The sequence below is a fragment of the Anguilla anguilla genome, chromosome 9 (genome assembly GCF_013347855.1).
Source record: "Anguilla anguilla isolate fAngAng1 chromosome 9, fAngAng1.pri, whole genome shotgun sequence".
Lineage (NCBI taxonomy): Eukaryota > Metazoa > Chordata > Actinopteri > Anguilliformes > Anguillidae > Anguilla > Anguilla anguilla.
In genome coordinates, this window is record NC_049209.1 from 16,665,889 (window position 1) to 16,684,611 (window position 18,723).

General features: G+C 42.7%; 1 protein-coding gene across 3 annotated transcripts in view; it reads left to right on the top strand.

The window, feature by feature from the left end:
* The window catches only part of LOC118235910 (zinc finger protein ZIC 4-like), an 83,424-nt gene that overhangs the window by 37,695 nt on the left and 27,006 nt on the right, over positions 1–18,723 (top strand). For 2 of the 3 annotated variants that reach the window (XM_035433797.1, XM_035433796.1), the window contains one exon: positions 9,371–9,506. The exons of the other annotated variant lie outside the window; for it this stretch is intronic. In XM_035433797.1, the coding sequence (XP_035289688.1) occupies positions 9,492–9,506 (15 nt within the window). In that variant the 5' untranslated portion in view covers positions 9,371–9,491. The remainder of the gene's footprint in view (positions 1–9,370; positions 9,507–18,723) is intronic. 3 annotated transcript variants of the gene reach the window in all.

Here is an 18,723-nt window from a genome sequence, read left to right on the forward strand (position 1 = left end):
ATTGTAAATGTTTTTAATTGGTAAGATCACAATTTCATTGTCCGTGCAGCGTGTACGCAGTTCCATATAAGCTGTAACTGTATGGAACCTTCTTCGGATGAGGGAGAGGTTGTAATGAAGCTGTGCTTGATGACTGAAAGACCTGGATGAGCAAAAGGAGGAATCAAACAAATACAATCCGGTGCCTTGATTGTGGTATTTGTTGTTTCACGCCGCACTTATCTTTTTCGAGTCGCTTCTGTTTGCGCTTTACCTTTGCAGGAAATGGGCGCCATCAATTGGATTACTGCTCAACGAATATGTCCGTGAGTGGAACGAACAGTCAGTCAGGCAGCTGCCACGTTGAGCCCCCATTGGCCCCCATTGTCGGAGGTTACCCCGCTCTTCCGTGGCTTGTGTGTATTTCACAGGTGTGAAGAGAGACCCCAGTCTGCAGACTGGAGGGAACACAAAGCAAAGTGTGAACGTTTAAGTAGGGCAGAGATCATCATAGTCAAATTAGCAGTGACCAAAAGGCCACCATTAATGAAGTGTATGTGTGAGTGGGAAGGGGGGAGGGAGGGTTTTTTTTTTTTACGGCACTCTGGCATTCGAGATGATGTGGGGGGGGGGGGGAGGGACTGTGTGTGCAAGTCATCATTTACTGTGAATTCTATATAAAAAAATCCAAACTTTCGGGAGGAGATGGAATGTAGAGCCACAATTGTAAATGAGGGAATGGAGCTGTCTGGCGGACACCCGTCTGGCTCTGGAATGAGAGTCTCGGGCAGTTTTCCGCAGCCACTATTTTAAAAATGCATCAGCACATGTGCCAATCAAACCCCGTTTCAGCGAGCGAACACTCTGCTGGAAAGACGGCTGGAAGTCTTCTTGGAAGGGAATGAATTTGTGTCCGAGGTCACGGGAGCAGAGAAAGGGAACCTCAGAGCGTAACAGCGTGAGGATGGCCGTGGGGAGGCCGGGCTGTGGCCGTCCTGCCAGCTCTTAATTCCATGGCGACGGGCGGCCGCAATTCCATTCCGATTCGCCCTTCTTGATTTTTCATTTGTTAACGTTTTTTTTTCTTTTCTTTATTCTTGCCGAAGAGCGTGCTGTGTGCAGGGGTTGAAGCCTCGGAGCTGTAAGCGGTGTTTGGTGACAGCGGGGTGGATCAATCTCCCGTCTCCACGCTCAGTGGAAGGGAGACAGGGTAGGCATAGAAGAGCTGTGTCTCTACCCGGAGAAAATAAAAGTTTCTGATTTTCTGATTGATCCCGTGTGATCTCTGTCTTCCGAGACGATGTTGCGTCTCCTCCGGACTGTGTGTGTGTGTGTGTGTGCGCATGCCTGTATGTGCTTGTGTGTGTGTGTGTGTGTGTATGTGACGAAAAGACACTTCACACAGGAAGTTCCTGTTTATCACCCTAATAATTACATTCATTTAGCAGGGACAAGGCAAATAGAGGTGAAAGACATGCTAATGCTAAAAATTGATACCTTCAACTTGGCAGACTGTGGTTGTTCATCCATTTGGAAGGTACACATGCTCCCAAACAGCCGTTGTCAGAAGACAATGGACAAGCCTAGCAATGTTCCTTCAGGATATAGCCTTGCATTGGAGCTGCGAATGTGGGGTGAATGTTTAATTTCGATGAAATGGAGTGCAGAAAGGTGGTAATGCTCAAGCATTGATAGCACATCTGTGCAGTTACACAGTGAAAGGAATGCTTACTGCAGCTGTACACCTGTGGATCACTGTTGTGTTTATACACCTGTGGATCACTGTTGTGTTTGTACACCTGTGGGCCACTGTTGTGTTTGTATGCCTATGGATCACTGTTGTGTTTGTATGCCTGTGGATCGCTGTTGTAGGTCAGCATTTGTGTGTAATTATTTTGGTTTGTTTGTAGCACGTAATTACAAATGGACTGATTTTTAGCCACTCATTCCTCTGGTCTGACACATGCCAAGTGGTCAGAGTTGTGGAGTTTCACAGCTCCCTCTGGGCAACAGATAAACCGACCCCTGCTCTGGTCCTGCGTGCATGTGTGTGTGTGTGTTTGTTTGTGTGTGTACACGTGTGTGTATTGGTTTGCTGTTCATGTTCCAAATATAGTAGAAATAACTATATTAAACTAAAAAAGTTTTCTCAGTGATTCAGTATTTTTTTACTTAGAATTCTTCCCTCTCATTTCTGCAATGATAAATTAAGTCAACTATTTGTTCTTTTTAAAACTTGTCTAATAAAAGAAATCAGCATTCAATTCAAGTAATTGTGGAGTTACTGGGGTATGCGTTCAAATACAAGCTACTTAGTATTTGGCTCTTGTTTCGCTGAATACAAACTTGAACAAAACAAGCCAGTATTCTTTTCTCAATCACAGCCTTTGAATAGTGTGCTTTTATTCAAACAAGAAGTTCTTGGCATGTTGCTAAGCGACATAATGACATCTACATTCAGGAAATCAAAGGTTTAACTTTACTCTGTCAGAAATAAGTTAAGAGGCTCTAACAAAGTCTAATGCTTCTCTTTTTACTTTTATTGATTCTGAATTTGGATTTTAATGCAGAAGATTCTAAAAAAAAATAGTATTTTATTTTTTTTCTGGCTGTTCTGGGAAATGATAATATGAGAAATAAAAAGTCTATATACAGTGTGATAGTGGTGCCGTGCATTATGGGAAGATATTAGTCACAGTAGCACAGAGCAGGGTATTGAGATAACAGTGCATCACACTATGGTGTGGGTTGTCATTGAAAAGAAAAATAAAATGTCTACGAGTTTTCTTTGTTTAATTAAATAAGAACAAGGACCAATTGCTTTGAGATCATTTGTTGACATCACGTCCTGTCATTCTGCTACCTTTAGATGGGCAAGAGAAAGGTTTATGTAACAGTGGTGCATTCAGGTCAATCCTAATGAATTTTTTTGTATTCATTAGTTAAAGATTTTAAGTTTTTCCTAACCTGCACTAGGGATCTAGTGTTGCACACAACTTGTTTGCCTCTGTTTCTTTTTACATTACATTTCAGAATTTAGCAGATGCTCTTATTCTGAGAAATTTACACATATCACATTTTTACAAACAATCAAGTTTTAGAGCTGGATATTTTACTGGAGCAATTTAGGTTAAGTACCTTGTTCAAGGTTATAATGGCAGCACCCCAGCTGGGAATCGAACCTGCAACCTTTGAGTTACAGTTTACAAGCCCAGTTCCCACACATATGGCTGTTCTGTATTAAATTACCTGTTGTGCAGGCAACAAGCATGGAGTCAGGACTGCACACACTGAGACAATGTCTGCAAGCCAGACCGAGGCTTACATTCTGAGACTTACTATAAAAAGGTTTTAAAAAGAATTAGTGAGATTCATGTTGATGTTTTATTTTTGAAGCTTCTAAAAAAATGGGCAGTGTAAGAAACTAATTAATAACCATTTTACTTCATATTAATTATATAGTAGCGTAAAATGCATAATCATTAATTAGTAATAATGGAACAGATTTATATAACAATTAATGGAATCGTACCTTTGTTTAATGCAAGCATCCCATTGTAACCCATTGTTTTCACTCTTACCCTCTGATTGGCTCACTGCTTAAAATCTGCCTGCCGACAAGCAGTTAAAATTATTCATAAAATCGGAGGTCACTCATGGTCTGCTAATGTGCAGACTGGGCCAATTTTCTGGACTGACGGTCAGGGTGGCTGAGCCTGTCCGGGGTGTCCCGATTCTGATCCTGGCCCTGGATCAGACAATGGAGATTTCTCTAGTGGCTAAGCTTACCTCGGGGTCCGATTTCACATTGGCAAGCATCCGAAATCTTTCCAAAGGCTTTCTTACCCTTGCTCGGTCCGTTGCAACCAATCACCCAAAGAACCGTGCTGGGAATTTATTCTGCCCGGCCAATGGGGAAGTCCACAAGAACCTATTTGAGAGATCTGATTGTATTCTCACACAGTGTGATTTGAACAGGCTACACCTGTCCAATGGGTTCAGTAGAGAGACAGAACAAAAGTAATTACAAACAACACATGCTGAATAGAAAGCATTAATGAACAGTGGTGGGTGGATGTGACCAATGTAAACTCATTTTTATATTTTCCATATTCACTATATTTGTGTGACACATACACGGGATAATTGTATGGCTTTGTTGCAATTGAAAGAACAAGAGAAAATTAGACAGAGAAATATGTGTTCAGAGCTGTTCTGTAATCCTATGAGTGCGTGTGAGAGAATGTGTGTCAGTGTGACTTGAGACTTTAACTTGAACTTTTTATTCAGTAGTGAAAAAAAACCCCAGAAATGAACATTCATTAGATAAACAACGGACAAAATCCGAAAGACTAAAGGCAAAAAAGGAAAAAAGAAAATAAAGGTAATAAAGTAAAATGAATTTGTAATTGCCTACTGTGTGTGTCTGTGTGTGTGTGTGTGTGTGTGAGAGAGAGAGAGAGATGGATGGGACAGGGGGGTGGAGGTTTTGCGGCTGTAAGCTCTGTCCCCAGCAGGTGTGCTGAGGGAGGGTAGCCCAGAGGCTTGGCCTGGCGCTGAGAGGAGAGCCTGAAAGAATGTATTAGAAACAAGCACACAAAAAGAGCCAAATGCAGCTTCACTAAGCAAATCTTTCAATTCACCAGTGTGCTTTTAGTACACTTACACTTCCTTCACTGCGTCCTGCTCTTGGAATGGAAAACCCTAACAGCATATGTTCTCCCTGTGGAATATTCAGTTAGACTTAGATACCTAGAAGTGTGCTTTTCTTCTGTGGACTTCTGAGTTTGATTATTTCTTTCTGTTAATATAAGCTCCTGCTCTGCATAACTTTTGCTATTATGTAGATTAAGCCTTTTGCAGACACCCATTATATGAAAAGTGGAATGCAGTCTGTAGATAATTCATTCGGCCTGTTGCATTCAGAAATTGGGAGACTAATTCCAATAGCCCTGTTTTTAATTATCTTCTCAGCAGTGGGCTACAGTTTGCCCTGCCTGGGTTGTGAACTTTATGAGGTGTGTTTTGATAGGAGCACTCTGTTATCAGGAGGGACTGGCAGACAGGGTCCAAACAAGTTTGAAGTATCTGTGAAAAGATTCCCTTTAATCCTTTTAAGTTGCTCTGCTACCCCCCAGACCATTTGTCACGACGGTCTCGTAGAGCTCACCCCTCTCCCTTACCCTCCCCATTCCTGACTCGGACTTCTGTGTGGAGGTGTAGAAGACCACAGACAGTTTAAAAAATCCTTGGGGGGGGGGGGGGGGGGGGCGGGGGGGCGGACGGTTGGCCGAGGAGGGCAGTTGTGGTTGTGTAGTGGTGTGTTGATGGGCGGGGGTTTTGTCGGGGGAGCGAGCGTATGCTGGACAAACAAAATGACAGCAGTGAAAAGCGTTTTGAGATCTCTCAACCTCATGCCAAGTGGTCAGAGCTGTGGAGTTTCACAGCTCCCTCAGGGCAATAGATAAACAAACCCCTGTTTTATTTGTGTGTGTGTGTGTGTGTGTGTGTGTGCGTACATGTGTGAGTGTGTGTGTGTGTCTCTGTGCGCGCATGTGTGTGTATTTGTGTGTGTGGTGATAGAGTCAAAGCCTGTTATTGTGATAGATAGCAAGACATTGTAATTTATACATTGTATGGGATAACCAGTGAGGCAGCTCAGCCATTTTTCACAGATTAAAACGCTGCCTGCCCATGGACACTGACTAATGTCCCTTACAGACCCGTCTGAATCAGCCTCTCTTCCTGCCGCGCTCTTTCTCATGCATATACGCTGCTCCCCACAGCGGCCCCTTCCTCAGCCGGGCCCAGCGTGCGGAGGCTTTGCCTTCCCCCTCCAGCTCTGGGCTCCGTCGCTGCCGAGCTGCCCGTAGGAAGCCTTTATTTCTGGCAGGTCGGGCCTCTCGTCCCCCCGCTCCCCCGCTCGGCCTGTTCTCATGCCTGTCCCCCCCCCCCGCCCCGCCTGCTGGGACCCTGATCCCAGGCAGAGCCACGCTTCGGCGGGGGCACAATTACTGCCGGCCCCAGGCTTTGATCATCTGACCACTTGGATGCGCGACGGCTGACCACATGCTTGGAGAAGGAGAAGAAACTGAGGGAAAGGAAGAAAAAGGGAGAAGAAGGGCTGCCGTGAAAGAAAAGGACCAAAAACCCGGCTGCCCGCATTTTGGCTAACTGGCCTGCTCCTTCAGCTGCACGTTTGGGATAATTGCTCTAATGAAATGTATATTAACATTTCTAATTACAGTTATTATGCGTGGAGTCCCTTGGGAATGCTTTTAAATGGTTTGGGCTTGGCCTGTGTGGAGATTGGTTTGAGTGCGATTTGTTTGGGATGCGGCAGAGAGGCTAAAGTGCGCGGGGCTAGCGAAACATCGTGCTAATGTGTCCGAGCGGCGGCCTGTCAATCAGCACCGTTTCCCTGGCTGCAGCCGCCCCCCGCAAAGTCAGCTTGTTGACCGACGGAGGCCACCGTCGCCAACCCTGCCGAGTTTGTTTGAGGGAGCGTCCGTTAAAGCTGACGCCTCAGACGTTGTTGGCTACATTTCCGCCTTTAAATAACTGTTGTGTCTTTGTGTGCGTTTGCATGAATGTGTATGTGTGTGTGTGTTCATGCCCGAGAGTGTGTCAGTTAAAATAGCCATTCAGTGGTCTGAAATGCGACATGCCAAGGCAAAATAATAATAATAATTTTTTATGTAATATATTGACAGCTTTGATACTGTGCAATGTATTCATCCTTGACTTATGTAATTATATTGAATCAAATCAAAATGAAATGTAAAGTGTTGTCTGTCATATTTTGACACTTTTTCTTTTTTACTACTGAGCAAAAGAGGTGCAGAATCAGAGAATGAAACTGAAGCCATTACAGTCCATTCAGCCTTGATTCACTTTGTCTTTTAGTGTCAGCAATTAATTCACCAACATTTATTTAAGAACACTTGCTTGAGTGCAATACAGAAAATTGAAGACCAATTTCAGCTTGATTGGATCTACCACGACTCAATGATAACTGTCTTGAACAGCAGGTGGCAATATCTTTGAGCCTCCTGTGACAGATCAAAATGAACGCATAAAGCTGTAGATGATGTACGTCTTCAGAGTATCACCCCGGTCTCACGTTTTCCTGCAATATGCACGCGAAACGGTGCCATGTAGCTGACAGAGGAGTGTACACGGGTGTCAGTATCGAGTGTCTCGGAGGGAACGACTCCCTGTTAACACAATAAACAGGAACTACCTTTGAAATTGTCCGCCGCGAACAAACATTTCCTGGGTCCGAGCTGGGCGGGGCTGCACGTGCTCTATGGTTCCCATTAGGCCGGGATCAGAGGCTGGGGCTGCTGTTTATTTGAGCTGTTCTCAGGGCCCTGCCTCTCCCAGCGACGCTCTTGTTTGGTCGATCGCGTTACAACTTGAGGGGTGTATGAAAGGAACCTCTTCACTGGGGCCGAGGCCCTTGACTGAATTACAGGGGCTGTTTTGACTGGCTGCCGTCCCCCATTCCGACCGCACTGTCGAGAGGCCGAAAGGACCCGGGCGTGAGGACGGCCAAACAAGACGGACGCGCGTACGCCGTACTCACGCCCACACAGAAACAGCCACACACACTACACACGCGCACACACACTGTGCGCACATACATGAAGGAACATGGACGCCCAAACAAGATAGACACATGTATGGCCTGCACACGCCCCTCACAGAAACAGTCACACACACTACACATGTACATGCGGGAACATACACACATGATCACAAATACATGCACATACACAGTTATAGACGCAAACACTGTGCACACACACTTTCTCTGAGTTTAATTTTGCTGTACGTATTAAGAACACAAGTTAATTTGAAGCAGACATGTATATTGAAATGTAATTCTAAGGCAAATTACTGATGTGTTTCCTGAGAATATTACATTTTACCCTCTGTAATACTATTCTAAGAAATTATAATGCAAAAAATGTGTTGTAGTACAGAAAGAGAATATTCATTCTGTTGCCTGTATTTTAACGGTCACAACTATTTTGAGATTGCAGAGAATTGAAAATAATTTTAAAATTGAACATTTTTTTCCTCAGAAAACTTGCCATTTGTGAGGGAACCTGCAAAGAAAGTAGGCTCATTCAAGTTTTGATTTGTATGTTTTAAGTGTTGATAAGGTTTTTGAGATTTCTGCTAGCTTCCTATTAATATTAGAATTGCAGAAATGATGGCTTCTTTTATAAACCAATCAGAAACATTTTTGGCGGTGATTTGTGTAGCTGTTGTTGGATTGAGGAGAAAATCCAGCCCAGCCTTGTAATAGAGAGGCAATCCAGCCAGGAAAACACTTCACACTAGATGATGCAAACATAATGGTCTTTATTTCTGCAGCAAAAGTATACTTCCTGAAGAAGGCGTAAAAATGGCTATGTAGCCGCATGTGTGTTTGTGCCACTTGCAACCATCTTGCTGGGTGGAAAAATTCTACTTTGTTTTCTTGACTGGCCGCCTGCATCTGTTATCTCATGCACTCTCTTCACCTGCCTGTTCAAGGAGTGGAAGATAGGACACAGCTTTTATTATTAGGACATCTGAACCACAAAAAACCAGCTCTGATTGGATGAAAATTAAAAGCATGTTTGAATAGAATAGAATAAAACAATTATATAGCCTCTAAAGTATAACAACAGTATGGATAAAACGTTATCTCTTCACAATGTGTCTGACTGAATTGTGCCTTGCCTTTCTATTTGGCAAATTGTTTTAAGGATTTACCACCCTTGGAAGCCTTGGTATAAAAATGAAATTGATTGGTCAATTTATTGAGTTAAACAGGGAAACAGACTGAACTACCAGCCCTCGCAGGCATCTTTACCAAAGTGGATGGGATTAGAGGTGAAAGAAAAAGTGGGCAGTTTACTCTAATGACCATACTGCGTCAGTAATAGACCGACCCAAAGCGTGCGTTATTTTGTAAGCATTGTCTTCCGATAATAAAGAGCATGTCTTTTCTGTGATGTTTTTGCCAATTATACTCCTTCAGCCCTGTGCTAAAGGGCTTTTCATTAAGCGGGGCCACATAATGGTGTCAAAATCCATTTTGAGATGCTGTAATGCAACAGTTTACAAGTCCCCATAAACCCCCAACTAGCTGCCATAATGAGCAGCAATCATGAATGGAAACTTTGGAGTTTCTTGCTTCCCCTGTTCTGAGAGAATCCAAACACAAGACGCGACACAAAGCAAAGGTCAAGTAAAAAGAGAAAAAGGCCTTGATTGGTCCTCCATGGCATTAAGTAGCCGAGGAGTGGCTGGGTTCAGGCCTGAGCTTTGTGTCCTGCGATGTAGGCGCGTTCTTTCATTCGCTATTGTGAAACCGAGGCCGTTTGTGTTTTAGGTAGCTGGGCTGGGCCGAGGGACGGAACACTCGCAGACAAACCTGGTGTCACACGGGCTGGGGTCAGAGGTCAAGTTGGACGGAGGAGATTAAGCCACTCTGTGAAGTCTCCATTGTATGGATGTCTTCTGTTTCGGTAAATAGATTGTGCTGGCTGGCCCCATTGTGTGATTTTCGGAATTTTTAACAGTTTGACATAAAATCTGCAGAAACTATGCACTAGTTTATTTAGGAAAAGTAAGGTCTTCACTCTGATTTAATTCAGGTCATATAACTGTTACTGTGCAGGGATTCAAAACATTAATAAAAAATCTGCCATTCTCTGTAACAGTGCCAATTTCGAACTATGTCAAACAACAACTGATAAGCATATTGAAATGCATGTACATAATATAGTAAATACATTTTTCAAACGTGTGGTGCCATGGTGATTCCATAGGAACACACTAGGGACAAATGTGTGCATGGAACTGTCTTTTGGATGATGCCTTCTATTATCTTGACTCACAGCACTTCATGAATGTGTCTTTATGATTCATGAAAAATGCCATGTAATGGCAGTTTGTTTATATGGACCTGAAGACGGACTTAGGCAACCCTGCAGCAGTCAAAACATATCTGAGAAATAATAATAATATTACATTCAGCAATACAATCAAAACAACATTTATTTCACATAAAATAAAATATAAAATACAACACTATAAATGAGACAATGTAAATAAAATCTAAAACAATATCATTGAAAGAATACAGAATAAAATAACAAAAAACAGTGATAAAAAATAGAACATAATAAAACTGTGAGCACAAGTGTTTTGGTTCCATGGTGGAAATGAACTAAACACTGGTAGTAAATAACAGTATGTTTTTGTTGGGACACACAAATGGTTTTCTGACCTGCGTTAGACTGCTGCTCATGCACTGCATGTGCAATGGATGCATGTGGTGTAACCCCAGTGTAAGGGCTGGCCATCTGTATGTAAACTGGCATTGACATCGCTTCATCATCCATTGGACAGGGAGGGGGGATCAAATGCAAGTCAATCAAAAACTGTACTCCCAGATTATTGATTTTGTATTCATCAATGATCACAGATTGTGATGATCTCCAAATCAGACCACAGTATGCTTGGATTTAAATGTATAGACCTGTTTCCCGCAGTGCTCACCTGGCTATTATTTAGCAGCTTCAATTCAAAATGTAGTGCCTCTATCTGAAATCACTCTTTGCTTGACTTGCTTGGTAACGGTCAGTGATTTGAAGGAAAAATACGTGTAGACATGCTGCATTCGTGCTGGTCTTCAGAGTGTTGGGTGGTCATGGCGCCTTGCGATATATTTACCATGTCTAAAGATGCCATTCACCCATGTGGCCAAGTGTTCCCAGAAGCTGAAAGTGACCATAAATCAGTAAAACGGAATGAATTTGTAATCGCAAGTTGCATTTCAATAACTGAAGACCATAATTGCTAAAATGTTCTGGCAAAGAACATGAAGGCCATTGCCTACGCAGTTGTAAAAGCTGAATTAGGAACTCTTTACAGACCACAGAAGATGCTCAGGAAACTGATGAAGATGCCCTCCATGTCAAAACTTTCAGTTCCACCTGGTTCCTGCTACCTAAATTCCATCACAAAGAGCTCTGTGAAAAATAAATAGTTGCAGCTCAAGCATAATTGAATCCTGTTTAGCATAGAATCCTATTGGCTTACACTGGATCAGTTTGAAGTCTCCTTGGGTAAGCCATGCTTTTTAGGCAGAATTGGATATTGAGGTGGCATGGCTGAGGGCATCGCTAATAGCTACGACTTGAATAGTTTACTCTCGTTTCTTATTTATGGTGACATTCGCCCCCTGCAAACAGACCTTTACGTCTCTGAAGTCCTGGTAGCTGGTGGGAGTGTGTTATATTATTGAAAAACCTCAGGAATAAGAGGAAACTTGTGGCTAAAGAAAAACAGGCTATTTTCCCAAGAAAGGAAGATCTCGGGGTCATCTTATGTCATATGTCATCACTATACCTAGCAAAGAAATGGTCATAACACAATCCTGTCATAGTCATACTTGTATTGGTGCTGTCTACGTCATGGCTCAAGGTGGGTTAAGCCATGGGCCTCCATTACGAGCAGATCTTCTGACATCTGGCTTTTTAAAATTTCCAAAACAAGTGTTGGTTTAGTTTATATTTAAATGTGTTTTTATCACCATTATCAGATGCCATTATTGTAGAAATTCTGGATATCTCAGGACCCATCAGCATAGGTTGTGATGACAAGCCCAATCAAGGACATGAAGGCGTCACTCTTTTTTTGAAGAATGACAGTGCCGAGGGAGATCTGCGTAATGCTTGAGACGTAACCTGAAGCAAAAATGTTACCAGCCAAGGTGCGCTGTTTGTTGTCTTGTTAGGATGGGATTTAGTGGGTTAAGGTTTTGTGGCTGTAATTCATATGCTGTAGTGGCTGTGTGTCACAGAGTATTTGTTTTATTGAAAGCAGACAAGGATACTGATGGAGACCTGGATGGATGGGTATGTTGGGCATGTCCAGTCTACTTGTGTCCCGAGCTCTCGGTGCAGTCCTGAGGGTTCCTGTTCATACGCGTGTCTTTCACAGCCTGCCTCCGCGCGATTGGTTCCTGCTCCACTGTAACAGTCTCTTTGTTAACTCGCGACATTAAAATAAATAAATGATCAATTAAATGACAAAACAAATTGAAGTGTCAATCCGCTAGCACTCAAAATGCCCTAAATTCATTACTTTAAAAAGTAGTAGTACACAAAAAAAAAAAAGTGAAAAAATTAAAAGCACTGGGATAGAAAAGCATTTCACTTACCAGCCTCCGATTACTTTTAATTGGGCACCATTTTCTGACAAAATGGCCAGAGCGTGGATGCGGGAGTGCGGCAGATGACAGGTCTAATGACGGAGTACGCGGAATCAGAACAAGTTCTGCGGGAGCCGTGATGGGCTGATATGAAAGGCCGTCAGCTTGACAGAGAGTGGCATAATAAGAGGCCGTCGGCAGGCCCTTAATGCGAGGGTCCGGGCCGGGCCGGAGCGGAGCATGCTCAGTGGGCTCTCCGAGGCCGTCACCCCCCCCACCCCCCCGTCGCGGAGCGGGAGCACCTGCCGCGGCTTCGTCGCGCGTCTCCCTCGCTCCTGCCTGCCGTCGGCGAATTTGCAGGCGGAGTACGGAGAGCTCTTTAAGGAGGAAATGGATCCAAATAATCAGATGTGTTGTTCTTAATTGTCCCAGACGTAAACAGCCGTCGAATGTCTCGGGGCGTTTCACTGTTTGTTCAGGCTAGGAGGCAGCGAAAGATTAAATTAACTTCTTCACACCCCACACTTATCGCAGCAGATGTAAGAAGCAAGTTTTTTTGCCACATCTGCTGGGACTGAAGGTTTTAAGCACTCTTTGTGAAAAATAAAGAAGAATTAATTTAAAAACATTTTTAAACTGTTTGCATTTGGCTAGATCTTTTTTTGAGTCCACCCTCTGTATGAATTTTTTTAAAATATTTTTTTTACTTTGTTTACACAGGGTTACAAATAGAGGTGGAATAACAGTGTAGAAAGTGTCGTGGCCATGAATTGACCCCCGGCCGCATAGGGGGGATTTGAAAGTCAGCTGCCTGTTGCTAGCCGCCGCTAAAGTGTTTGTTACAGTACTGGAGTTCAGACCCACACATGGGGTTATAGTGGATGGTGACATATTTTATGTCCATATATGGGTGTGCATAGACTATGAGTACATTTCACATTGAAACCCTGTGAATAGACTGAATTGTTGAATTGTTATGCATTAACGTCACAGTGCTGAGTGGCATAGTATTGAAAATGAATGAGACTGTATTGAGACGCCCGCAATCCCTGTCGAAGAACAGCCCAGAGTGTTGATGTCTGGCTTCTCCAAACGAGACACAGTAAAACTGCCTACCTTCTGCCATGTCTGTGCAGATCTTATTTTTTGATTGGGGTTCCTCCTCCGACCAGCTGGAAACTGAAGTGGATTAATTAATGTAAATGTAAACCTTATTAATCGACGTGTCCTGCAGTACATGTCTGTCAGCTGTCCGTTGTTTTACTTACTTGTTCTTCTGCCAGGATGACTGCTGGTCTATTTAGTGTAGTCATATAAAGCAGTCCTCTTCATAATGGGTGCCAGGGTTGCATGTGTGGGACTGTAGGCATGCTTTGGGGATACAGTGCCCACAGAATTACCTCTTCAACCGGCTGCATCTTTCCCAGTCACCGGTCCCTTTGGCTCGTGGTCCAGAAAGGAAACCAAATGCAGCCCAAAATGGCCGCAGCCGCAGAGCAGCTTTGTATCTCCTCCCGCCACTGTGTGAGCAGCGTCCTGTGCTTTGAAAACATTAATTGCTTCTCTTTTGTCTTCGCATTTGCAGGCAGCCATTCGGAGGTGACATCATATTTTTCCCCCCAAGACAAAGAGGAATTTAATTGCTGCTTGCTGAGCTTAGGGAATCAAATCTGCCAATCAGTCATGCAGTGCGATTGTCTTCTCAACACATTAACAGTAAGCCACGCCCTGCCCTTCCAAAACCCTCCCTACGTCTCCAAAGACATCTTTGAAGTAGATGATTTAATGACAGTATGGGTCTTCCGGATGGCAGTATAGTACCAGGCTGTGGGCATGTGTGTGAGTGCGTGCATGTCTGTGAGTGAGTGTGTGCAAGTGTGTTTGCATGTGTGTTTATGTGTGTGTGTGTGCATGCGTGCGTGTGTGTGTGTGTGTATGTGCATGAGAAAGAAAGAGAGATGGGAGAGAGTTTAAAGACATGAGCATTATGGATTTCCCATACCGAAATGAATAAAAGGACTGAGCAATTCTTGTCCTCATAGGTAAAGCATGATAGAAAGAAGATACAGAAAAGAGTGGATCCTCAGAAGTACATGTCTCCTGGGCATGGCATTCTGAAGGCCTCACTTCAGTCAATGATTTGTTTTTAGATTCATCAAAAATATATCCATCCCAATGAGATTTACTTTGAATGATGTGTCTTAACTCACTCTTATCAGATACGGGCACCCCTGCTAAATGCCAGTGGGAACATTGCAAGCTTTACTCACTGTCATAAAATTGGGGGTAAACAGTGAATGATCAGCATAAGGCCAAATGCTCTTTCGCTGCCATGCGAAGATGGTCATTCCTGACCATGTCTGGCTCGTGCATGGCACAGATTTCACTGCGCTCGTCCAAAGAAACAACAGCAGCAAACTGAAAATGCTAGCCCGAAAATTGTAATGTATGTAATGTAAAACAGAAACACAGCTAGAATTTTACCTACACCATAATTTTGGAAGAACAGTAAGTTATAGTGCTGAAGAACCAGATCAAATAGGCCTAGCTTCTGCACACTTGGTTTTAGCAGCGTGCTGCAGCTTTTCAGGAAGTAAGCCTGGTGTCAAATGAAAATGAGATTTCTTAACAAACTGGTCAGTAAAATGACAAACCTTGTAGGGTGACAGTGACAGGTGCCCCTAAAATGTCGGCCGTAAATGTTGTTAAACCTTCAACCTGGCCTGCGGCTTGAGACTGTTGGTGAGAATAATGAAGAGAAAAATGTAATCATGTAATAATGATCATTCTCTACCCCATCTCTCTACCCCATCGTTACTGGAACACACATTGTTGGTGGCATCCAGGCAGGAGATTCCTGAAAAGGATGCCAGTTACAAACCTTGGAGAATTTTCTAGATAACACCCCTCCTCCCCCCCCTCCCCCTTTGTTCTGTTTTTAAAAGGATGCTGGTTTCTGTTGAATCCTGCTTTTTAAAACATCTACAATCCATTATCGAGAGCTCTAATGAAATCCTGAAATTATTGTCAGGATAAACGGGGGAGGAGGAGTGAAAAATAAATGTAAAACAGCAAAAAAAAAAAAAAAAAACACAAGCATGAAAAATGAATGGAGCTCAAGCATTAATCTATAGGTTTTTTTTCCTCTTAATTTAGCCATTATTAAAATGTTCTGTGAATGTAGCATGAACATTAGCCCCCTTCTGAGCTATTATCCCAGCTGTCTGGTGTTGCAATTTCACACATCACTGATTCAGACAACCAGTCTACTTGAGTCTGCCTGCCCTGGATTTTACCTTATTTAGGTAATCCACCACGAACAAAAACCATGTAACGGAAATGTTACAAATATCAAATAATTTTGAATTTAAAAAGCGATACTGAAGATTTTTTAAGCAGCTGTAGAGCCCAGGTAGATCAAATACAATGCAACGGACTTGATGCAGCTTTGTAGCAAACATACAGATGCTAACAGACACATTCAGTTTGTTTAGTCAGACTGATTGATGAGGAGGAAAATGGAGGGAGGAAATGTGATGAAATAAGGTCTTTAATGTTGTATGTTAGATCACTTGCTGAATGAGCACATTCAGGTCCCACAAGCGAATTCAGGTCCCTATTGCTGTGTTAGCTCTTTAATGTATTGTGGCAATAACTGCCATGGTTGCATAGGAGATTGCCACAACCTGAATACCATTTCGACAATATCAGATGCCCTGGACTATGCTGAAGCAGCTTCCTTCATCCACCCATTATGTTAATTCATAATGTCTAATACATGAATGACAGCAGCTAAAAAATGTAACTGCCAAACAGGGGAAGATATGCGTTCACCGACTATTGTGTTAGGTACACATATCCAGTACCAGGTAGGACCCCCTTTTGCCTCGAGCCTGAATTCTTCACAGCATGTATTCAACAAGGTGCTGGAAACATTCTTTGGGGATGTTGGTCCATGCCGCCTCAACTGCGTCATGCAGTTCCTGCAGATCTTCGGCCCCACATTCATACTGCAAGCCTCATCCCAAATGTGCTCTATTGGATTGATATCTGAGTCACTATCATGTTTATAGAACCAACTTGAGATGATGTGTGCTTTATGACATGGCACATTATACTGCTGGCAGTATCCATTTGTAAAAAAATGGTAGACTGTGGCCGTAAAGGGATGTACATGGTCAGCAACAATGCTTGGGTATGCTGTGGAATACAAATGATGCTCAATTGGTATTACCGGGCATACTGTGGTTTAAGGAAACATTCCCCTCACTATTACACCACCACCAGCAGCCTACACCGTTAACACAAGGCAGGATAGATCCGTGGATTCATGCTGTTTTTGCCAGATTCTGAACCTACTGTCTGCATGCCGCAGCAGTTTCTTCAGACCAGGCTAAATTCTAGAGACTGTAGTGCATAAAAATCCCAGGAGGGCAGCTGTTTCGAGATGCTGGAACCACCATGTCTGGCACCAACAATCATACCATGGGCAGAGTCCCTTAAGTCATACGTCTTGCCCATTCTAATGTTTAATCGAACAAGAACTAGAGCTCTTTACCATATCCACATGCTGTATGTATTGAGTTGTAGCCTCATGATTCGGTGCTCAGAGGAGCAAGGCTCTTTGCATTAACGAGCAGTTGTACCTAATAAACTGGCCAGTCCATGTACATTATTCATGTTCAGTGGGGTTACATACAAACAGTTCTGTGCTGCCATTTTTTGCATCGTAATTCATATGACCCTGACTCTTTTTTTTTGTTGAGCCAGCAAGACCTAAATAAAATGAGTTTTTACTCGCTGAAAAAAAGTAGGAACAAAACAAAATACGATTCTGATATTTCGAAGTCGTAAAAAAACGTAACCATTCTTTTTGTCTCTTGTTGTTGTGAACTAGTTTAAGTGAATTGAAAAGTATTACTATTGAGTGCTGAACTTGTTCCAAGTTGCAGCTTGGAACTACGCGTGCACGTGTACGCATTCAGACCCATGCTCGTATGCAGAGGGAATCGTCACGGTCTGGCCTGTGGTGTGTGATCGAGGTTTCCTTGGCGTTCGTTTGGACTGTGCCGCTCAAGGACCTGCCAAGTGAATTGTTAATAACGTGATATTCTCCCTGCACATTTTTTCCATGGGAATTGCTGGGCCGCTGTTGAATGTAGACATGTAACACTGACGCAAACAGTCAGCGGTGTATATAGGAGGCCTAGCTTCCCTTGCAGAGTAACCACAGGAACAATTTTTCTTCAGGAAGAAAATAGTTTGCTATTTCTATTTAAGCCTGCAGTTTTGAATAATGCACACAATACTTGAATCTTTGTGGGCTTAGTGCGTAGTAGAACAGAGTTTTATAATGAAAAAATAACCAGCAGACAAGCTTTAAGCTTTATTCTTGTTACACAATTATTCTAATTGCTTTATATGCTGATGCTATCTTAATAATATGTTTGAGTGAAAAGCAGCAATATCAGAAATTGTAAATATAAGTAAAGAATAGACATTTTTTTTAAAGCAATTAGCTATGGAATATATCTGGCTCCAAATACTTTATTTGGGCAAATAATAAAAGTAAGCTTCAAGATTCTGTATGTGTCAAAATGTAATTTTTCTCCAAAGACATTTTGGTAGTTCTCTAGACAGGGTGTGTGGATCTGAATTTTCTAAGCTGCAGTTTTGAAATGTGAGGAGTGGTCTTTTTTTAAAAGGGCAAAATAACATTTACATTTGCTTGTTTTGTTCTCAGAATATTTTTTCAGACTCAAATATGTGTGCAGAATTGTGGATATTTTTGGAAAGGGACAGAGATGCTGGCATTTCTTTGAAGGAGAGACAGTGTATGCTGATGTGAGATTTGTTTTTTTCCCAATTTTAATGGGCCTTGCAAAATTATAATATTAACAAAATGATTAGTCTATTAATCATGTGATCAAGGATTTTCTCTGCTCTCCCATTCATCTCCATGTCAGATTCACATCCGCAGAATGTGAAGCACACAGTTAAAATATAGGTTATAGGGGTTTAGGCTGCAAACTTAAATTACTGAAAATGCTATTAATATATAGTGCGTTTTTCCATGAGAACTGCATGTATTTATTAAACATACACGCATAAATACGTACTGCACGTTTGAAGGAGTTGTATTTTTGGTCTGATACACGAGGATTATATGAGGATTTCTAAAGAGGTAGGGGGGAATAGCAATTATTGGAGTGATTGTCCCATGCCCTGAAAGGCAATCAGCATGAGGATTGGAAACAACTCTGGAACACCTATGGAACAGGCATTATCCTGGTATGAGGTTGCTTTCGGCTCAAAGAAGCTGGCAATTTCCAGCAGCACCTGGCGCCCAGTCCCCCTCAGAGCTCGTCCCTCCCCACCCACCCACCCCTCCGCCCCTTTCCAATGGCTAATTCCCCTCTGCTTCCGCTTCCCTTTCTCCCTACATTGTCTCTCCGAACACAGGGACAGGAAAGCAACTGTCAAAAGAAGCAAAAAAAGACGGGGAAAAAAGGTTTAGTAAAACC